Source organism: Aedes aegypti, chromosome 2 (assembly GCF_002204515.2).
Source record: "Aedes aegypti strain LVP_AGWG chromosome 2, AaegL5.0 Primary Assembly, whole genome shotgun sequence".
In the NCBI taxonomy this organism is placed as follows: domain Eukaryota; kingdom Metazoa; phylum Arthropoda; class Insecta; order Diptera; family Culicidae; genus Aedes; species Aedes aegypti.
This window is the reverse complement of record NC_035108.1, coordinates 187250333-187270053: the sequence shown is the minus strand read 5'-3', so window position 1 is coordinate 187270053 and position 19721 is coordinate 187250333. Positions and strand designations below refer to the sequence as shown.

The window sequence follows — 19721 nt, the reverse complement described above, 5'->3', positions numbered from 1 at the left end:
GTTTATAAATGCTATAAAATGTAAGAAAAAGAAGAAGAAAAAAAGGAAAGGAACATTTTTGTAGTGTGTGTAAAAATTACACCATTGTTCCAGCTTTGACAGGTCTCCTGCTCGATTGGAACGCGGATTTGTATGGAAATAACAGTTCGCCGCTGTTCAAATTTTGACATTGACGCCACTCTTATTTAAATCCACTCTGGTGTATCGCGTGTATCCTTATTTCGGGTAAGGAACAAAATAGCAAATTTTCACGGAATTCGGTGACCCACTAGGTCGTTTTTTCATGGAATGGCTGCTATACTAGTTATACCACTTGCCAGCAACTGGAAGTGGATACAACTTTTCTATTCGCTTTCACTTCTAAATCTAAGTTCCACATATATTATGTGGATCGAACCAAGAACCTTGCGATCGATAACGTACACCACGCGCCTATCGACGCCTACACTGAGATAACTCTGATAGTAAACGCTATATGTTAAGCATATATTTTTACACTATTGGATTTACATATACCGGGTACCCTCGTTGCTTTGACCACATTTAATCTGAACACTTTTTAATTTGTACCCCGCTAATTTGCACATCATTCAGATTAAAAATGGTTCAAACATCATTCAGTTCATGGAACGGAGCAAAGTGAAAATGAACGCTGTGGAACGGAACGCAGAATCAAAACAAAACATCAAAGGGGTAACTAGAAGTACGATTTTCTGTTGTTCGTTGGATGACTAGAAGTTCAAATTAAAAATGAACCCCGATGGTTTGCATGAGGCACCGTTCAAAGTAGTGGGGGTGCACGGTAGTATTAACTTGAGGGCGGAAGAGGTAACTTCAAGTTATATGCAACGCATATGATGAGGTGCGCGAAGAAGCATGATATTATTGTTTGCCAACCATTGAATTTCTGCAGAAGAAAGGTGTGTACAGATTTTATATGAAAACCCAATACATTCAAATGAAGCCCGACGGATTGATTATATGCAAATACAATAAGTTTTATTAAAGTAACAAATAATTTGAAAGTATGTTTCAGATATTAATAACAATGTGTTTTTACTACATACACACTAAGCTCTTACGGTGAATTTCACCGTAATCTCAACAGCTGAACAGTTCGGTGAAATAAAACACCGTAACTTCGTCGGAATTTAACGAATTCCGGTGATTTTTTACCGAATACTGTAAAAATTTACCGTACTCCGTTAATTTATTTTACCGAACTGTTCAGCTGTTTAGATTTCACAGGAATCCGTAAAATAATTTATGTGTGTATTCAAGTATTATTATTTTAACAAATATACAAAATATACACATCATAGTTATCTATATAAATAAAAATGGAATGGTGTTTGTATGTCACGAAATGGCTCGCGAACGGGGCAACGGATTTGGATAATTCTTCCCCCATTTTGTTCGTCAAGGGTTCCGACGTGTTTGTGTGTATAAAAGTTTCAGGATGTTCACCGGTAAAGTAGGAGAAACGGGACTGAACGGAACTGTCATTTTGTATGGGACGATTCATAGCGGTTTTCAACAGCCTACTTGATGGCAAGACGAAGTTAGCCGGGACCACTAGTATACATATATAATTATATAATGAAAAGCATGTTTGTGCCATAACTAGACATGGGGGACACTTTCGATGATATGTTAAATCTCTTCCAATGAAACCAGTGTGATGTTCAATTGGCTCTGCCAGACCAAAGAAAAGAAACCTTGAACCTGTCGTGGAGGAATAAAATGTGTTTTCTTAGAATCCCGTTTATATTACTAATACAATATTTACCATTGAAAATACTTCTACTCGATTTGATGTTTTACAAAACAAAACTTTACGTACAGACTATTTTTTCGACTTGCATCTCGATCATATTTTTTACAGCGCATACCACCATATAACATTTAACGAGACAGCCTGTTTGGAAAATGTAAACGCGATGCATATACCAGATAAATGCTCGCAGCATATGATTCATGTATGAACCCAGCATCTTTAATTTTTATTTTACCCTTGTTGTATTCGAATAGCTTTACGAATGATAGGTATAGGAGTGCTTTTGGAATATCGTGCACCCCCGCTAATTTGAACGGTACCTCATGCAAACCATCGGGGTTCATTTTTAATTTGAACATCTAGTCACCCTAGAAACGTGTTGCGAAATTTGCGAATGATACACTCATGATAATGTCCTCATTTGATTCATGTGCCAACCCATATGGATTTTTGCAATGGGGGTTTGCATATGGAAAGCATGTGCGTAATCAATAGATTGTCGCCAATCTTAATTTCCATTGAAAGCATGATTATTTCATATCAAATCCATAATCCAGGCACATACTTTACATGGGCGGCCTCAATGGAGTATATTGACCGACCAAATCATTTCAATGAAGGTTTTTTTGTTTTTTCTTGTTAAATCCAATAATGAGCAAAACAAATAAGTGAATATAAATAAAGTTTATTATATAGTCTGATAAACACATTAGAACAGTTTCAATACGTGTAGTACGATGAAATAATGAATTAGAATGAGCAGCAGAAGAAAACAAACCAAAAATTACCAACTTTTTGGAGCGACTCGTATTGTTCTTCTGCGCAATCTCTGTGGGCAGCGAGTTTATCAGTCGGTAATCTTTTTTTGCTGTTACATCTTTCAGATGAAATTCGATTTCTCCATCTGAATAAAAGTAAACATAAGTTAAAACAATATCAAAGTATTGAATTTTAGCAAATATACTTTCCGATGCAGCCAAAACATCGCTGGATAAATACAGCTCAACGAGATCACTACCGCGAAACCTTCACACGGACGCCATATTTTTTGCACAATGTGCTTCAGAAGAACGTATTACTTGCACATACTTTGAATATGTTTCAAATGCTATATATATGATACAAATAAAACTAATGATTTTGGCAATTTGAGCACTGTATGTGCAAATTCACATGAATTGAAGGAAGCTATTTTCTTGAGTGTAGGTACAGGAGTGCTTTTGGAATATACGTGTAGCGCAGAAACTATAGTTTATATGAAATTTCTGATATAATAGCCTGTTCAATTTATTTCAATGTATATTCGTATTGTAATAAATAATCGTTCCACTTTTCATAACGCAAAATGTATGGACTTCGAATGTCCAGTTCACTGCGTGTATGCTTCGCAATAAACGAGTAGTATTCACGCTTTGTGATGTAAACATACAATGAACGAATATTCACGGTATCGTGCGATCAAGCGTTTTTAATTGCATAATCCCAATTTGTTAGAATTCATGAATATTTACATATTGGCAACACTTCTCAATCTTTTTTTCCAGCTGTGCGGCCGCTGCCGTTTCCTCCGTCGTTGCAAGCAATCATCGTCATCAGTGAAACTCGATCATCATCATCATCAGCAGCCAATCGTCATCAGTATTTTCGACGGTAGTGTCATCAGCATCAATCTTCGAGCTAGCGGCTTGAAACAGTCGTCCATCTTTGAATCGTCGAATAAGCCAGCCAGCCTACTACGTGCCGTGTAGTTTGCGTTTTTTCCGCATTCATTCGCCGTAAAGTGCTGAGGAAGGATCTCGGATATTCTCTCCTGGGGGACAAGAGTGAAAGCATTCGAAAAAAGTGTAGTGTGGAGTGTGGATTGAAGGGAAAATTTCCCACCTTTCCTTTTTTGCTTTTGGTTGTCGCTTTTCGAATGGTCGTCGCATTTTGTGCGAAATCATCGCGTTTTGGCTTGGATTATCGTCGTTTTTTTCAAGCAAGAAAGGGAAAATAGTGTGCTGAAAAGACAAGTGTAAAAGTTTTTCCGTAACGAGTGCAGCCAACTTGGATTAGAGGCCATCAGCCAAGATGAGTTGCCCAATGCCGGAGATCGGTTCCTGCATATCGCTGATTTCGAAAGCCGACATCCGATATGAGGGCTTGCTGTTCACCGTGGATCCGGACCGTTGTACCATAGCTCTAGCACGGGGTAAGTTACTTCCATCTATTACAAAGACTAGAAGCAACCATTGCGTCAACATTACGTTGTGGGTTTGTGGTTAGAAAGCTTCCATTTTTGCTGGATAGTTTCGGGTGAAAAGCAGCCATTGTTTGACAGCTTCTTTTTCATCATTCGACTCTTTTTTTTCCATCCCGTTGTGCTACTGAACTTTGCAAGCTACTATTACAGCGGAGTAGGTGACGGACGACGGATACAGCTGCTGAAAAGGGGGAGGGAGAGGACGGCATCTAACCTCATTTTCTTTTGGTGTCTTTTGTGATCGACATTTACAAGCGAAAGAATAGAAAGACACGTAAAATGCGACAGAAAAAAGACGCCTTTAGTGGACGGAAGTTTGTTTTGCAAAGTAGGCCTCTTGTTTCTCCTCTGTTTCGAGGTGGATTTCGACGAAATTTACCCCCTCCCCCTCCCATTTTACTCCATCATTTAGACGTCGTTATCGGAGGGGGAGTTTCATCAATCCGGTTGCGTTTTCGTGTCTGCTCCGCCGTATGGTTTAGCCAGTACCACACTCTCACACGACTGGTCGTCCAAATCGGAAGATTACGAACAACTTTCATTGCTGGATGTATTTGTGAGAGTGTTGTGTGAGCTCGAACGGCGTATCATGTGTGACGTTACTACTTTATGTGTCGATGATAAGGCTCTGTTATTCTTTACTCGTCAAAACAATAGATTTTGCTTGGTTTCGTATTCTGCATCAATACCTGAAGCACCTAAACCAATCAGTTAACATTGAAGGAGGGGATTACAACTTTTTTGAAACTGTAATCCCCTTTCAACTTCTACAGACATACTGGCGATTCCTGATAAAACCAGTTCTTACTTGTTAGTTACTCAGGATTTCTCGCTGAATTTTACGCAAGGACCTATGTAACAATTAAAAATTCCCTCCTCTCTCACACTCGTTGGATTATATCAGTGCAATACTGAAGCAATAAGGAAAATATTCACTATGAATCGAAAGTCAATGTCCTTGTCCTTCATACACAAAACGCAACAGTTATTGATTAAAGAGAAAGAAAACTAAGAAAGCCTCTCTGTCAGGGTTGGAAAAAAATCTGAAATTTACTCTACAGTAGCCAAACAAAGCCAATTACAGTCAGCGAAGCCTGTGAAACTCACGCCCATCGCTGCTGTAGGTAAAAAGCCTTAAAAATTGCAAAACACCCGTTGCTAAGGGCAACCCAAAATTACTGTAGAAAAATGTTCTTTTTTCCGCATTTAGAGCCTTCAATGACACTAACGATTTAGAAAATTAATTCACCCAACATAGGCTACTTGATGAGATTCACGATTTTGAACTACTGTACTACACGGAGAAAAAAAAAAATGGTAGAAACAACTAATCTTTGCTTCATTTCAAACAAAATCTTAGGTTGAAATTTGCACAAACATGTTCTTAGTTTGATTTTACTTTGTGCGTTGGTTGAAACAAACTAAAATTCTAGGTGGTTTTTATCTTGGAAATGACGATTGGTTTTAACAACTTTTGTTTGAAACAAACTAGAAATTTGTTGTTCGATTTGACAGAAATAAAAACAACCAACATTTTAGGTTGTTTTAAACTTAGAAAAGCGGTTTGAAAGAATAAAATTTTATTTTGGAACAAAGTAATCTCTTGTTTGTTTTTAACATTTTTTTTTGAACGAAACCCTGCTTTGCTTTCATTCTAAATATTTTAATACAAAAATGAATTGAAGAGCATAATTTTTTTGTTTTATATTACTATATACATAACAAATTAATAATTAATTTTATATGCAGCTTTCAATGGGGTCCGCATAAACAATCCATTGACCCATACGTCATTTGCGTGATTCCTATGGGGAACGTTAAATTTTCCAGAATACATTATCTGTAAAATAAATGAACAGTTGATATTGTATAAAAATATGAAAATTTCAAATTTTACCTTTTTCCTGAAGGAGGGAAACACAGATAAATCAAACTTCTTCCTGGGGAACTTGAACAAAGGGAATCTGAAATATTATTAGAGGTAGCGTAAAGGTTACTATTTCCGGAAGCGGTTGTGCGATTAAAGGTTTAACAATACTTCAATAAATAAGTTATGCTTACCTAAAGATACACACATATGACAATATAACATCATATACAAACTGGTAGATATCAAATAATATTGTTGATTATATCACAATAAATAAGCAAGCGCTGCAAAAAACCAAGAACAAATCAACAAATATAGACAACCTAATTTTTGGCAAAAGTAAACTAGGCTTTGGTTAGGAATAAACTATTATTTTAGTTTGAAACAACTTCGACCAATGGCGAATCAAAATGAAAATTCCAGTTTAAAACATCACAACTTTTCAGGTTGTTTCAAACAAAACCATGACTTTGTAGCAACAAATTAATGGTTAAGAACAACTAAATTTCTAGGTTGAAAAACAACAAAAAATTTGGTTGTTTCAAACTAACTTGATTTTTCTCCGTGTAGGAAAGCCACGTGATTTTCGCCAAATTCAAGCCTACTACTATTACCATTCTCAGCACTGAACATGAGTTGAAAAATGTTTTTATTTTGGCAGATCGAAAAATGCTTCTTAGCTGCCAATCTTTAATATGTTGTTGTGCTATAGTACAAAGATAACAACCCTCTAATGAAAGTAAATTAATTCCAACTAATTGTGTTTATAGAGCCTCATACTTAGGATGAGCGGTGAATGGCGCCCTACACATGTATCATTGGCATACATGTTATTTGGTACCATTATACGTTGTTCACATTTCAACTTCTTTCCTACAAAAACAAATGTTTTATCTTGTGTCAAGCGCAAAAAGTTGCGAAAAATATCGAAAAACCGATTTTGTGTTGAAATGCTGTTAAATGAGCGGTGAATGGCGTCCTTACGGTAAAAGCTTTATACTCAAACCATGGAAAAAATCCCTCGAAAGTTCGTTTATATTGTATTGCATATAAACTTTCTTGGAAAAACATATCGTCAAAAGGATATGCATTTCTTTTTAATGTATTCGAATCCTCTGAGCAGAATCTCAATTGAGAAACAAAAAAGTAGATTGGAGTACCTTGTATTTTTTAATACCGCCATAATTGCTTCTCTTTGACAGATACGTGTATTTCGACAACCATTTGCAGTCTTCTGGATACAAGTTAAGGCTAAGTAGCCCGTCATTCGTTTTGGCAACAATCATGACTTTTCAGCTTGCATTTCAAAGTGATAAAACTCAGTTTTGATAGTTTATATTGACTTGAAAAAGTATCACTGTACGCGCTAACATGCATAAAGCATGCTGATACTTTTTCAGCTGTGTCAGTGCAAAACCAATTGATTTTCTTTGATTCGAAATCGTGAGATGAATTAGCAACAATCATCAACGACGCGTACAAATTTCAATGACGGTCTACTTCGCCTTAACCCCTCTACCGGAAGCTTTATTTCTTTCCTTCAACAAAATATTCAAAACGCGATAACTTTTTAGTTTCTCCATATTTTTGCATCATTTTTTTCAGAAGTTCTCTAGTTTTAGAATTTGTGAAAAAATTGATCATTGGTCATCTGGATCCGGAGATATTCTAAAATTCCTTGGGGGACCGACGCGTTAACAATAACCCACGTGAATTTCTCAGGCTACAGAATTTTTATCGTATTCGAATATTCACTCATCGGAATGATATATTAATGCGAGTATGCTGTGAAAAAATGAAGCAATTTGGTGCAGCCGTCTTTGAATAATGAGCATCAGTGATGGAAAGTGGCGATCATTTCTCGCGTAACAATTCAAAAGGGCCAATCCTCAGATCGCTGACTCTGAGAAAATTCGATTTGAATATTACTCACCACATTTTCAATTCCTATTTCTCAGTATTCAAATCGATCAATATGATTTCTTGCTAATTGAGTGACGATTTACCATTACTACACGGTAATAATCGATATTTTTCTGAAAACTGACAAAAATGTGGAAAAAATGATGAGTTTGAATGCTTGGCCCATTTCCGATTTTCAACAAGACATGGGCCTTTTTTATTGGCCAAAATTGAATTTTATTAGCGTGCTTGGCCCAAGGCTAGGCCTTATCGATTTTCAATGAATGAGCAAGAGAGAGTCATTGGCCTCTCACCATGCTAAGGCCAATGAAAGTTTGCGAAATTTTCCGATTGTAGGCCCTCTTGATAGAGCGAGAACCGATCATTGGCCGTTTCAAGCAGTGGGCCAATGAATGATTTGGAAAAAAGCGGTTATTGGCCGTTTTGAAAATCGAGTTTATAAAGGTAAGTTTTATGATAATGTTGACAATTTTTGCATAGTTTGTGGGTGTTGGGAGATGCTATCGAATGGTATCAAAACCCGATTTGTTTACAATTTGGTCATTGGCCCTTTAGAATTGTTACGCGAGATTTCTACTGAACTGGAACAAAAACAAAACCAAACGCTCCCGAGCGTCAGAGCGCTGGTTTACTCGCATCTGTCGTGCTCCCGAGTAACCGAAGCTAAAAGGGATTCGCGAACGTGTTCGGAGCTGTTCAGAGTCATATTGTGCTTTTGAGAAAAAAAAAGCTACTTCCCCTTCGAAATTTATGATTTCCAAGGGTTTTTGACTACAAACTAGTAGCTTACTGTCGATTTGATGGTTATACAATTAATTTGCCTGTCAAACCCATAATAAATCACACCTTTCTCGGTTACTCGCGAGTAAACGTTCCCGAGCTTGTTGCTACTTCTTTTGACATGTTCTCCCAAGCAGACGTGTGTGGACTTACTCACACCTAGCCAGTTCCCGAGTCTGTGATGTTTGTTATGCGTTAGTATACACTCGTGAATTGCTTCGTGATGCGAACTTTTCCAGCACTGATGAGCATTTATATTTCTGGTACCACGCTGGACAAATAAAGATCTTGAAAACTCTAAAAAACCTCATATCGTAATTTTTAGATTTCTCCAAGAATACTGAATCGATTTTTATGATTTTTTCAGAGTAGCTCTTTATTACGTAGCATTGTATTTTACACAATTTATTTTTTTGATAAATCGACCAAAAACAAAATGGCCGGCAAAGACATTTTATATGGAGAATGTTGATCCCCCAAGGAAAATCGGAATATCTTCAAAACTAGGGAGTCGATGCCGGTTATGGACCCTTTGCGTATTATGGACCCCCTACAGAAAAACATAAAATTAACACTCGAAGCAACTTTATTCCTATGAAAATCCACAGGGGGAACTTCGATTACATTGTTTGTCAGCAGTTTCAGGCAAAATATTTGGTTCGAGACGCATAAATACAGATATTTGAACAGTTTTGTAAATGAAACCACACAAGAGGGTCCATAATACGCATTTCCAGGTGGATCCATAATAGGCTCGTCGGCAGCGAGCCGGATTACATGGGAATCAAATGGAGGGTCCATAATACGCAACGTCAAATTTGTAAACAATCCTATTATGGACCCCGGGAGGGTCCATAATAGGCATTTGGACAACAGTTTTTCAAATGCATATTTCGCTGGAAAAATCGAATGATTTTGTAGGTTTCATAGACGTACTATGAAGTAAAGACATTGAATTTGTTGTTAGACTCCACAAAACGTATATGCGTCTGAGATATCATTGCGGAAAAGCGTTTAAAATGAATTTCAGCTACTGAGGGGTCCATTACTAGCATTGAAACCCTACATCACCAATGATTAATATCGACACGGATTCATAAAGTAGAAGAGTTTTTTGAGATCTTGTGAAAAAATGGTGCAAAAATATCGAGAAAGAAAAAAGTTATCGCGATTTGAATATATTTTTAGCGGTAAAAAATGAAGCTGCCGGTAGAGGGGTTAATACTAGTAACTGACACTGAAGAACACTGCAAGTGGTAGTCCAAATACACGTATCTGTCAAAGATAAGCAATTAGGTTTTAATTCAAAAGTACAAGATATGCATTTGTTAATAACTATTTGATTACGAAAAAACAACACTAAACATCAAAACATAATTAGTGATCTAATTAGAACATTCGGTGGTATGATATGAAAAGTAAATTGTGCGATGGTTTTATTTAAATATAGATGCTCAATTCTTCATTGAGACAGAGCTTCCCAAAAAATTCGGGAATCCCGGGAAACAGAAAATCATTTCCCGGGAAACGGGAATTCCGAGAAATACCATTTGGAAACTCTAGCTGCTTGTATTATTGGATATTATTATTTCTTCAAGGTCCACGCATCATGCATTTAGTTTTCAAAATTTCTGTGAAACAGCTTCAAACTATCGGTATTCCACAAAACTCCAAATCTAAATGCAAATGCGCATACCTTGAATAAAGTCAATACAAGACTAACAATTCAAAAGGCCTCATCTCCAAAAAATAAACAATGAGAAAAATGCAATCTTGTTTTGTCAAACAATAAATCAATTTTAAATAATGAATTTAAGCATTATATGTTATTTTATCGTCCAGAAAGTCGATGGATAAACTGATTTATAGCTATGAATATTCATTACTATCATTTTAGCAAAAAATCCTGCTAAAAAACGAGTCAAAGGAAATGAGCCTTTTATTTCACCAAAAGCTGTGCAGCCCTTTTTATTTGTGCCCATAGACGCCGGCCGACGCTGATAAGGCCTGTGAGTTGACGCCTTTGTTTACTCCAAAATGTGTTGAGGCCTTCTAGTTGTGGCTTGTTTTTTCATCATCTTCTGATGTGGCCTTTTGAAAATCATTCAAACTTGATGATGAAATAAGAAATTTGAAGTGTAGAAGAGTGTTAAGTGGTGAAGTAAAGTACATGGAGATCCCTACAGCAAGAGAAGATTCGTGCGGTCGATTAAATATGTGATTGATTGAACCCTTCGTCATCCATGAACATTATGTATGTGCTACGCGAGTTTGTCGTCGAGAAAATGTATGTAAAATTGGTCCAATTGAAATAATAGGGGGAGATCCCCCAGTGCCGGACAGCACCCAATACCGGACAAAGTCGAAACATTGAGAAATCGTGGTCCAATCAAGATGGTGTATTTGTAGAAAAGAAAGCTAATATGTAGACTAATGTTTGCGTAGAATAACACATCCTTGAAGTATGCATGCCTTTTTAGAAAAGTAGAAAAGTTTGAAAATTTTTAAAAAATTGACGTATTCGCTTAATTTTGAGCTTATTTAGTTAATATTTTGAATATGAGAAAATATTTTGGATGCCGCAATCATGATCGAAAATAATCCTTATTTGATAGTATGAATGTATTTTGTACCATAATTGAACTAAATATGGACAAATTTCAATTTTGGTTAAGCACCTCCTGTCCCTCAGTTTCGGACAGCTTGATTTGTTATATGATATCTTTGTAATTATTGCATCAGTGTCTCAGAATACTTTCATTTTTCATGGGTTCCGTCGATCATGGTATTAAACATGCAATAAAATTAAGAAGAATGAACATTCAGAACAATATCGTAAAATGTGCTATTTTTCATCATATATGAAAGAGGTTTTTGATAGGCATCCTGCAAACTAAGAAAAACTCAAATTATTCTTGTAAATGTTGCAAATGCATTGAATTGGTAATTATAAACTATTCCTATAGTGTACACATTCAATGATGTTCAAATTTACAGAATTCGAGGCATTTCCAGGTCGTGTCCGGTATTGGGTGCCACCTTTCGAGATCGATCAATTTGGTACTAAAATTCATCATTTAAATGCAGTGTCAAAATTCATATTTATATTTTCAAATTATTTTTTCTACACTATAAAAATGATAATATTTATCATAAATGGGTAATACGAGCCTATAAAATCAATATTTTTAGAATTATGAATTTAGTGGCTTAAGTGTCCGGTACTGGGGGATCTCCCCCTATTGCAATTGAACGTTATTTTTCATGCAATTGAAACCAAACGGTGTTTTTGTTGATAATTTGTGAAGTACAGACAGGTTGACACAGGTAATATTAGGTAGTATGATACAAAATACATCAGTCTACAGGAACAGGAACCCGACGGAAAACTTGATAATGTTCGCCGTTTAGACAACCACTGTATAAAATAATATAAGGAGCAGTCGCTCCGTAGTATAACCTGCATCTACTTAGTGAATTTGGAACGTTTTTCGCAATCTATATTGCAATTTTGATGTTTGTTCAATGGGCCTCAACTCGGTTTCCGTCAGATATAGAATTGAGGCCTTTTTGAGAAAAGGCCGCATTTGCAATGAATATTCTGGTTAGCGGAAAATGAGATGGGGCCTTTTAGAAAAATGTTGTTTTTTCAACTTTTATGCATATTTTTAAATGACTATTGTATGTTTTAGTAAAAATATACTCTTATACACTAAAATCAGTAGAAAACCGATTTGTTTACATTTTGGACTTGAGGCCTTTTCAATTGTTGGTCTTGAATATATATTTGCAAGATATTATTTTTTATTTAGTTCTATAATTTTCACTTAAGAAATGCCTTTAGCAAAAAAAAAGTGTAGGGACGATATCCATTACAGCTTCTGTAAACTCTAAACTTTCCTGTGGCACCGATTATAAAGAAATCCGGGTGGAGGTTTTCATTGCTCGATGCGTAGGCCAAATTCCGTCCCTGTAAATGAATTAGCTTATAGGAAAATAAATTATGCTATGATATAAATTAGAAGCAATTACAGCAGGTTTGGTTAGTATTTCTCTGCTATACATTGCGCGACCCGAGTCTCGGCAGCTCTGGATTTTAGTATGATGAACTCTACACCCAAAATAATCCGCACGTAATCCTTGGTAAAAATCCATATGTTTTGGTTAGATAAGTCCCATTTATATAGGAATTCCCATAGAGTATGGGACTGTTATGCGAGTATGGGCAGTATAGTGCGCACATAAACACTCCATAAAAGATTGCATATAAAATCTGTCAGTTGGATAGAAAATATGTGCAATATTGCATAAACTAAGTTCTGTACTCTTAAAATGCGAATGCATAGCTTGATTACAAAAAAAAAATATATGCTTGCGGCACATAGAAACTAGCTGCGGTTATTCTCAGTGTAGATTCTCAGCCCGGGCTAAAAATATAAATGAGTATTATTTTATATCCAACTCAAATTTAGATCATACGCTCCGTTTCATAGGTCTTAATCTTAAATATTTGAAAACAAGAACTGCTATTTCTGAATAATTACATTTCTGCTATTTTATTATTTCTATTCAGCTACTTTTCTTCAATAATGTTTGATATTATTAATAAAATCTGAAGTGAATCACACAACTAAGCAAGCTCAAGGCTTGACTGGTGCACAAAAAATGGCGTCATAATCAGAGTGAGCGCTAGTGAGAATTACATTCTTTTAATTCTTATTCCTACCATGGGCATGGTAAAATCGAGAACACTTTCCGTTATTCATTACTAAACGTGTAGTCAGTTTAAGTTCAGAAAGAATGATTCTTGATTTTAACAACATAGTTGAAAATACACAGTATTCTCTGTGGTATTATGGTATGGCAACAAGGTAATTTCAATAACATTTTTTTTATAATTGAAACGAATTCAATGAATTTAACATTCATCGAAAATAGTTGCGTTAACAAGAATGGTATGGTTTAAGTTACTACAGCATTAGTTTCAGTGCAGGCTCTTAAACTATATTCTTATCATAAACATGAAATTGTAGTTGTAGTTTAGGCCGTTTTCTTCATCTTTGTCATGGGTGGTTTTCTAAAATCTACTGGGCTAAAAAATTGCACAAAACTTTCGGCATGCAAGCGTATTATACTGACGAATTTCAGATAATTATATCGAAAAATATTTAATGGAAGGCACTTCCAAGACTTAGGAACACCCACATTTATTGGGTCATTTACCCTACAATGAGTTCCCTAGGGGTAAACACAATTTATGCAAATAAAAGAAAAAGTTTCAAAACCCGTGTCTTATAATGCAACACGTCCAAAAATTTCATAGTTTAGCATAGACTCTACGGTGTACATATTAATGGTTGCTACTCTGTGATTGATCAGAACTGGTAAGAATTGCACTTTGATTCAAATGAATAAGGGAGGGCACTTTCCGCTTACTCTCGAAGTGCACATTTTAGCAGCTCTCATATTAATGATCAATCATGGCGCCGGCCTAGTCCTTACAGTCACTTGAGATGGGGAAGGAATGTTAGTGTGTAGTGATCGTTGCTTCTAGAGACAAAGAATACCTCTGCATCTCCACAAATACCACGGGAAGGGTGTTGATTAGTGAGATTTTAAAATTCTGGGACTCACATTTGGTCGGTGATGCGATCTATGGATAAGGAGGAAAAATACAACTCTTACTTAAAACTTGTTTGGAATTTTGTATCTCGCGGTAAAAATATAAAGCTAGATTGGTAGAAGATTAAAAAGTACTTCGACATTCATAATTTCAACTATTCAAACAGGAATTCGAGTGAGGTGAGAATTGTCGGTCTCGTATAGTGAGGAGACAATTCTCGACTCGAGTGAAGTGACTTGCCGTGTAAATCAAATGAGGAGTCACTTCACTCGAGTCGAGTATTATCAAATAAGACACTTAAGTAGAATTCGCCAGTGATATCACCGTATTATGCAAGAAAAAAAAAACAAATAATCTGTTCAAAAGTTAGGTAGTTTTAGAAGGAAACTTTCTTGAAATCTGCCTAAATTGAGTTTGCCATAATTGCCAGGAATTTATCAAGAATTTCGACAGTCCCTCAAAAGTCACATATTTTAATAGAATGTATCTGAAGTCTCTTTTTAAATCAAAATTTACATTTTGCTGTTAAGGTGAAACATCTCGGAATCCAAAGATGGCCGTCACAATGGCCGACTTGTGCCCCTACTCACGTTTTCAAAGGCACAAAACTGGAGAAATAGTTGGTAAACGTTTCTGATCTTCTTATTTTAAGCTTTCTGCTAGTGCACAAAGCCAAAATAAAAAGTTCATTGTTGTTGGATGCTTCCTTCGCGTGATTTGTGCCTTTGAAGTTTCAGTGCAATCTTAGAAATTGATTCCAAACTGTTTCACCTTAAACATAGACTTGCAATAAAATACGTATTTTGTAGTTGAAGCATTTTACGATTTTATTGATTGCATTAACATCCTCCCTCATTCTAATAATTCAACATGTTCTCGTTTAGTCTTCGCCAGTCTTTGATGAACATATCAGCGGCTTGATTCTTTTGAGAAGCATTTCATTTTCAACTGTAATTTAAGATCGTATCGTAATGGTGATCGTATCCTATTTTATATCAATTTGCATTAATCGCTCATAGCTACTAGCATTGTTGACTGTGTAAACGCATCCGTTTGCTCGGTAACAACAAGCTACACACTCGGTTACCAATGGCTTTTAGGGCGAGATTACAAGTTTTGCGAGACTTTGTTTGAAAATGTTGCGGAAAAATATGAAGTTGATGCAGTCTCATATTGAAAAATAAAGGCAAACATAAATTACAAAGAAAACAAACTTCTATGCTGACTTTCAACGCGCATGAGATTTTGTTACTAGTGGCTTTTAGTACTCGTGTTGTGTTCACTAGATCAGCGAGTTCGATTTTGCGCACGGGGGTCATTTAAACCCGATACCTTCAGGGCCGTTGGGGGACCACTTAGCGTCCACGTATAGACTTCAAATTTTTTACCTGATTTTTTTCTTACCAAAACGAGCACTTTACAACAACGAACTTGTAACAATACTCATTTTCGAAAAACGAGGGACTGCCTAATGAGCAGTCTACGTGTTGCCAAAATCAAGGTTAACAAATTGTACATCATATTTCCGTAATGTTTTATCAAAGACGTCTTTAGTTTTAGTCTCCGTATTTATTTCAAGATTGATCTTATATCCAAATTATTGTCTCTCGTCCAATTGCAGTAAAATCTTACGGTACGGAAGATCGTGAAACGCAGTTCCCTATCGCACCGCAGAACCAATGCTACGATTACATTCTGTTCCGTGGGTCCGACATCAAGGACATCCGCGTCATCAACAACAATCCTGTGCCGAACGATCCGGCCATCATGCAGATGCATTTGCCGCCACAGCAGCCACTTCCGCCGATGCAGAACAAGCTCGGACAGCCCGGATTCCAGCCGCAGCCGGGCTTCATGATGCCTCCCATTGGTCCCGGAGGACCCGGTCCGATGGGCGGCCCACCGCCCGGTCATCAACCGATAGGTCAACCGTACTCTTCATTCGGTGGAATGAACAACCTTGGAGGTATGCTTTCAAACGATTTGGTAAATAAGAGTCCATTCCCTCCTGGTGGGCCGGTCAATCAAATGCCTGGGCAGCAGCAGCAGCAACAGCAGGCGCAACCAGGTGGTGGCACCGGCGCTGGCTCCTCTGTTGGGGGTGGATCCGCCAAGGCTCCCGGTTCCGAATTGGCCAATCTGCTGAGTGCGGATCCACCGCTCCAGCAGCCGACACCACCAGGGCCTGTAGGATCTTCGTCCTCGTCCGTCATCGTCGGAAATGAGCTCAAAGATCAAGGTGGGAAGTTATGCGGTAAAATCGATTTTTTTTCATCATTTTTATCGATTGATTATGTTGGGTTTTGTTGTTTTCCCATTTATTCCTGCCTGTGTTGTTCTCATGCATAGTGTTTCTTCCTGTTTATTAGATACATATCGTTATACATTTCAACATCCGATAGTAATCATCATGTTTGGCTTTTTAACCGCAGTAGTAAAGGTAGTGTTAGTGTGAATATGATTCCTTTCTGATGCGTTTTTGTTGAATACATCAAACGTACTGTTTACTCAGTCTGTCGTTAGTAGGTAGGTGTGAGAGTTTAGGGTGAAAAATCAACCAGACATGTTTTATTTCAAATTGTTTATTTGAAGCGTTGAGGCTCCCGTAATATGCTCTATGAAGCTAAAAATTTGATGTGACATTCTAGTGACGGCTTTCAGCATCACGATCGAATAGAGAAAGTCATGCTAATTATCATCGTACGTAATGATAATCATCCTTGAATTTGTATTCTGTATTTCAGCTGCAGGGCTAGTAGCAGGTCTATCTCAAGCGACTTGGTTACTATTTCGAGGCAAGTCTTTAAAACATCTCTATTTTTAATAGAAGGTTTCTAAAATCTCTCTTTTAACTCAATTGGTCTACAGGATTTTCAGGTAATTTTTTGCTGATTCCACGAGAAAAAGCTACAACAATTCTTCTAGTTATTTCTTCTGGAATATTTGCAGAGACATCTCAAAGCACTTCCTTTAGAGATTCCTCACCAGTTCTCCCAACATTGGTCTATAAATTACTCCAGAGATTTTAAGGAGGTGCTTAGGAGAATTTCTCTAGAATTTGCTCCAGAAGAATCAACGGAATTTTTGTTAGTGATTTCCACAGGTTTCCGTTAAAAAAATTCTCGTAGATCATTCCAGAGATTATCTGCTGCAAAGAATTATCCACGTTTACTTTCATCAATTAGTAATTACTCTTCGTTCGTTTTAAATTCGTGTTCAGGATTTCATGCGCTGCAAGGATAAACCCACAGAGTTTTTTTTAGTAATTTATTTAAACTTTCTTATATAGAATTTCAATTGTAATTTATTCAAACTTTTTCATAATTCATCCACAGTTTCTTCTAAGAATTGCTACAAAAGATCCTCCAGGGATTATGCCAGGAAATCTGTAAAGTACTCTTAAGAATTACTCGATAATTTCGAGCAGGTATTTCTTCAATATGTCGTCGACGCATTTCGCTAGAAATTTCTCAATCAAAATCTCCGTGGATTTTTAAAATTTTATTTAGGGGTTCTTCAACAATTCTTATACAACTTTCTTCAGGGGTGGGTGCCGTCTGCCGTCTGATGTTTCCTTCAGATTTTTACTTCAGAAAATCCTGCTGGATATTATCCAGTTATTCGATTGCTTATTTATCTTAGAAATTGATCTAGAAAATCCATAAATACTTCCTCAGGAGTCCAGGAATTCTTTTAAAGAATCTTGTAGGAGTTCATAAAGTATTTCTACAAAAGCTTCCTCAACGATCCCTTCATCATCTTGCATCTTGCAGAAATACCACCCGGATCGATCCCGGATGGTATCGATGGGTCTACCCCGTTTGGCATAATGCCATTTGGCATAATGCCGTTTGGCAAACAGTCGTTTGGCATAAAGTCGTTTGGCATAATAGTCATTTGGCATAACAGTCGTTTGGCATAATGATCGTTTGGCATAATTTGAAAAAGGAAGATACTGCAGTGGTACAGTAATATGCGGGATCATAAGATGCGTCATAAAATACCAGTTTCCTTTTGAAGCTTGAATGAATTAAGCTTTTGAATGGATCTGATGAGTATGAAATCATTTTCATTTCGATGATCGTGAAAAAAGCACATTAAAAAGTATTTTTCAGGAAATCACAAAAAATGATTAGCTAATATGTAATTAAAAAAAAAGTCGATTGAGATGACATAACAGCTCTCTAAATTGCTAGTACAACTAAGAATACCACTTTCTACACATTCCTCTTCTAGTTTCACCAAGAAATAACAGTAGATAGATAACAATAGGAGAAAAAGTAGGTGCCTCTGCATGCGTATCGGAATGAAATTAGCAATGAAAGTATTGCTACAAACGTTTGTATAGGTAATTTCTACATCCAGTTGCCGTAGATTTTATCAATCATTGTCATCGTTTATTCATCGCCATTGATCACCCAGTTTTCTTCTTTCTAGTTATTCTGGCTACGTTATTCTGAATTGTTTATTCCTCTCCAGCATCATACTTATTGCTTTGCTGCCTGCTTGCTACTCACAACGTATTGTATTTGAGTTTGATCTTTAGTACCCGCCTTTTTCCTTTCAAAGTACATACGGATATGTAAATTTCTTGCGAAATTGCCTAAAAGAAACTGACCTCATGTAATATCAGAATCGGTTTTAGATTTGATTGGGGGCGGAGCTGGTGGAGCCGGCGGTGCCGGAGGAGCCAGCGGATCCCGCTCGACGACTCCGAGCAACTTGCTGTCCCGTAAAAGCCCAACCGTCGATATGGGAGTACAAACGAACCAGCAACAGCAGGGAGCTGGTCAACAGAACAACCGGGACGGTAACCGTAGCGGAGGCGATGGTGGAAATCTGGATCGTGGTAACATGCCACCGCGCAATAGGAACAATAGCCAGCGCAGTCAGGGACAGCAACAGCAGCGCGAGAGACGCGATTCTGGCAAGACCGATGGCCAAATGAAGGATAACTATAACAAGGTAAGCAGGAAGATCTTGTACTTACGTCGTTGAATTGGCATTTTAATTACACAAACTTTCCCAAAAGACTCATATTCCGTTTACCTTGATTTGAACTACAGACCATTCATAATGTTTCTGTAAAAAACTATTTGTAATCCATAGTCCGCATTTTCAAGGATTTAATGGATATCAAATGTGTGTTTCGGGAAAGTTCTTCAACATCAATATTAGATACTTCGTTATTGTATGTATTATAAGATTTTAGGTTCATATTAAAGTTTGGTAAGGCTTCTCCTATGTTCACTTCATTGCTTGGGTTTCTGATGATTTGTCTTCTTCTTTTCTCCAAATTATAGAACATGCAGAGACAAGGAGGTGGCAATCAGAACCGTGGCTGGCATAATAATCGTGGCAATAACCAGAATATGAGCAATAACATGCGTGGCCGTCCGCGTGGACGTGGAGGTCTACCGCAGGTAATGTGTTTGTTTTTAGTAAACTTCAGGCCAACGATGAAAGGTCACCAGCATTAAACAGTTCCCCAATAGATTAGTTTGAA

At 36.9% G+C, this 19721-nt stretch overlaps 1 protein-coding gene across 3 annotated transcripts in view; it reads left to right on the top strand.

Moving 5' to 3' along the window:
• The window catches only part of LOC5575495 (protein LSM14 homolog B), a 45980-nt gene that overhangs the window by 7188 nt on the left and 19071 nt on the right, over positions 1-19721 (top strand). Inside the window, exons 2-5 of one of the 3 annotated variants that reach the window (XM_001661964.2) lie at positions 3322-3968; positions 15837-16181; positions 18861-19180; positions 19519-19638. In XM_001661964.2, coding sequence (XP_001662014.1) covers positions 3848-3968; positions 15837-16181; positions 18861-19180; positions 19519-19638 — 906 coding nt within the window. In that variant the 5' untranslated portion in view covers positions 3322-3847. Of the gene's footprint in view, positions 1-3321; positions 3969-15836; positions 16182-18848; positions 19181-19518; positions 19639-19721 lie in introns of those variants that run through there. The other 2 variants (XM_021843438.1, XM_021843439.1) reach the window with 2 other exon arrangements.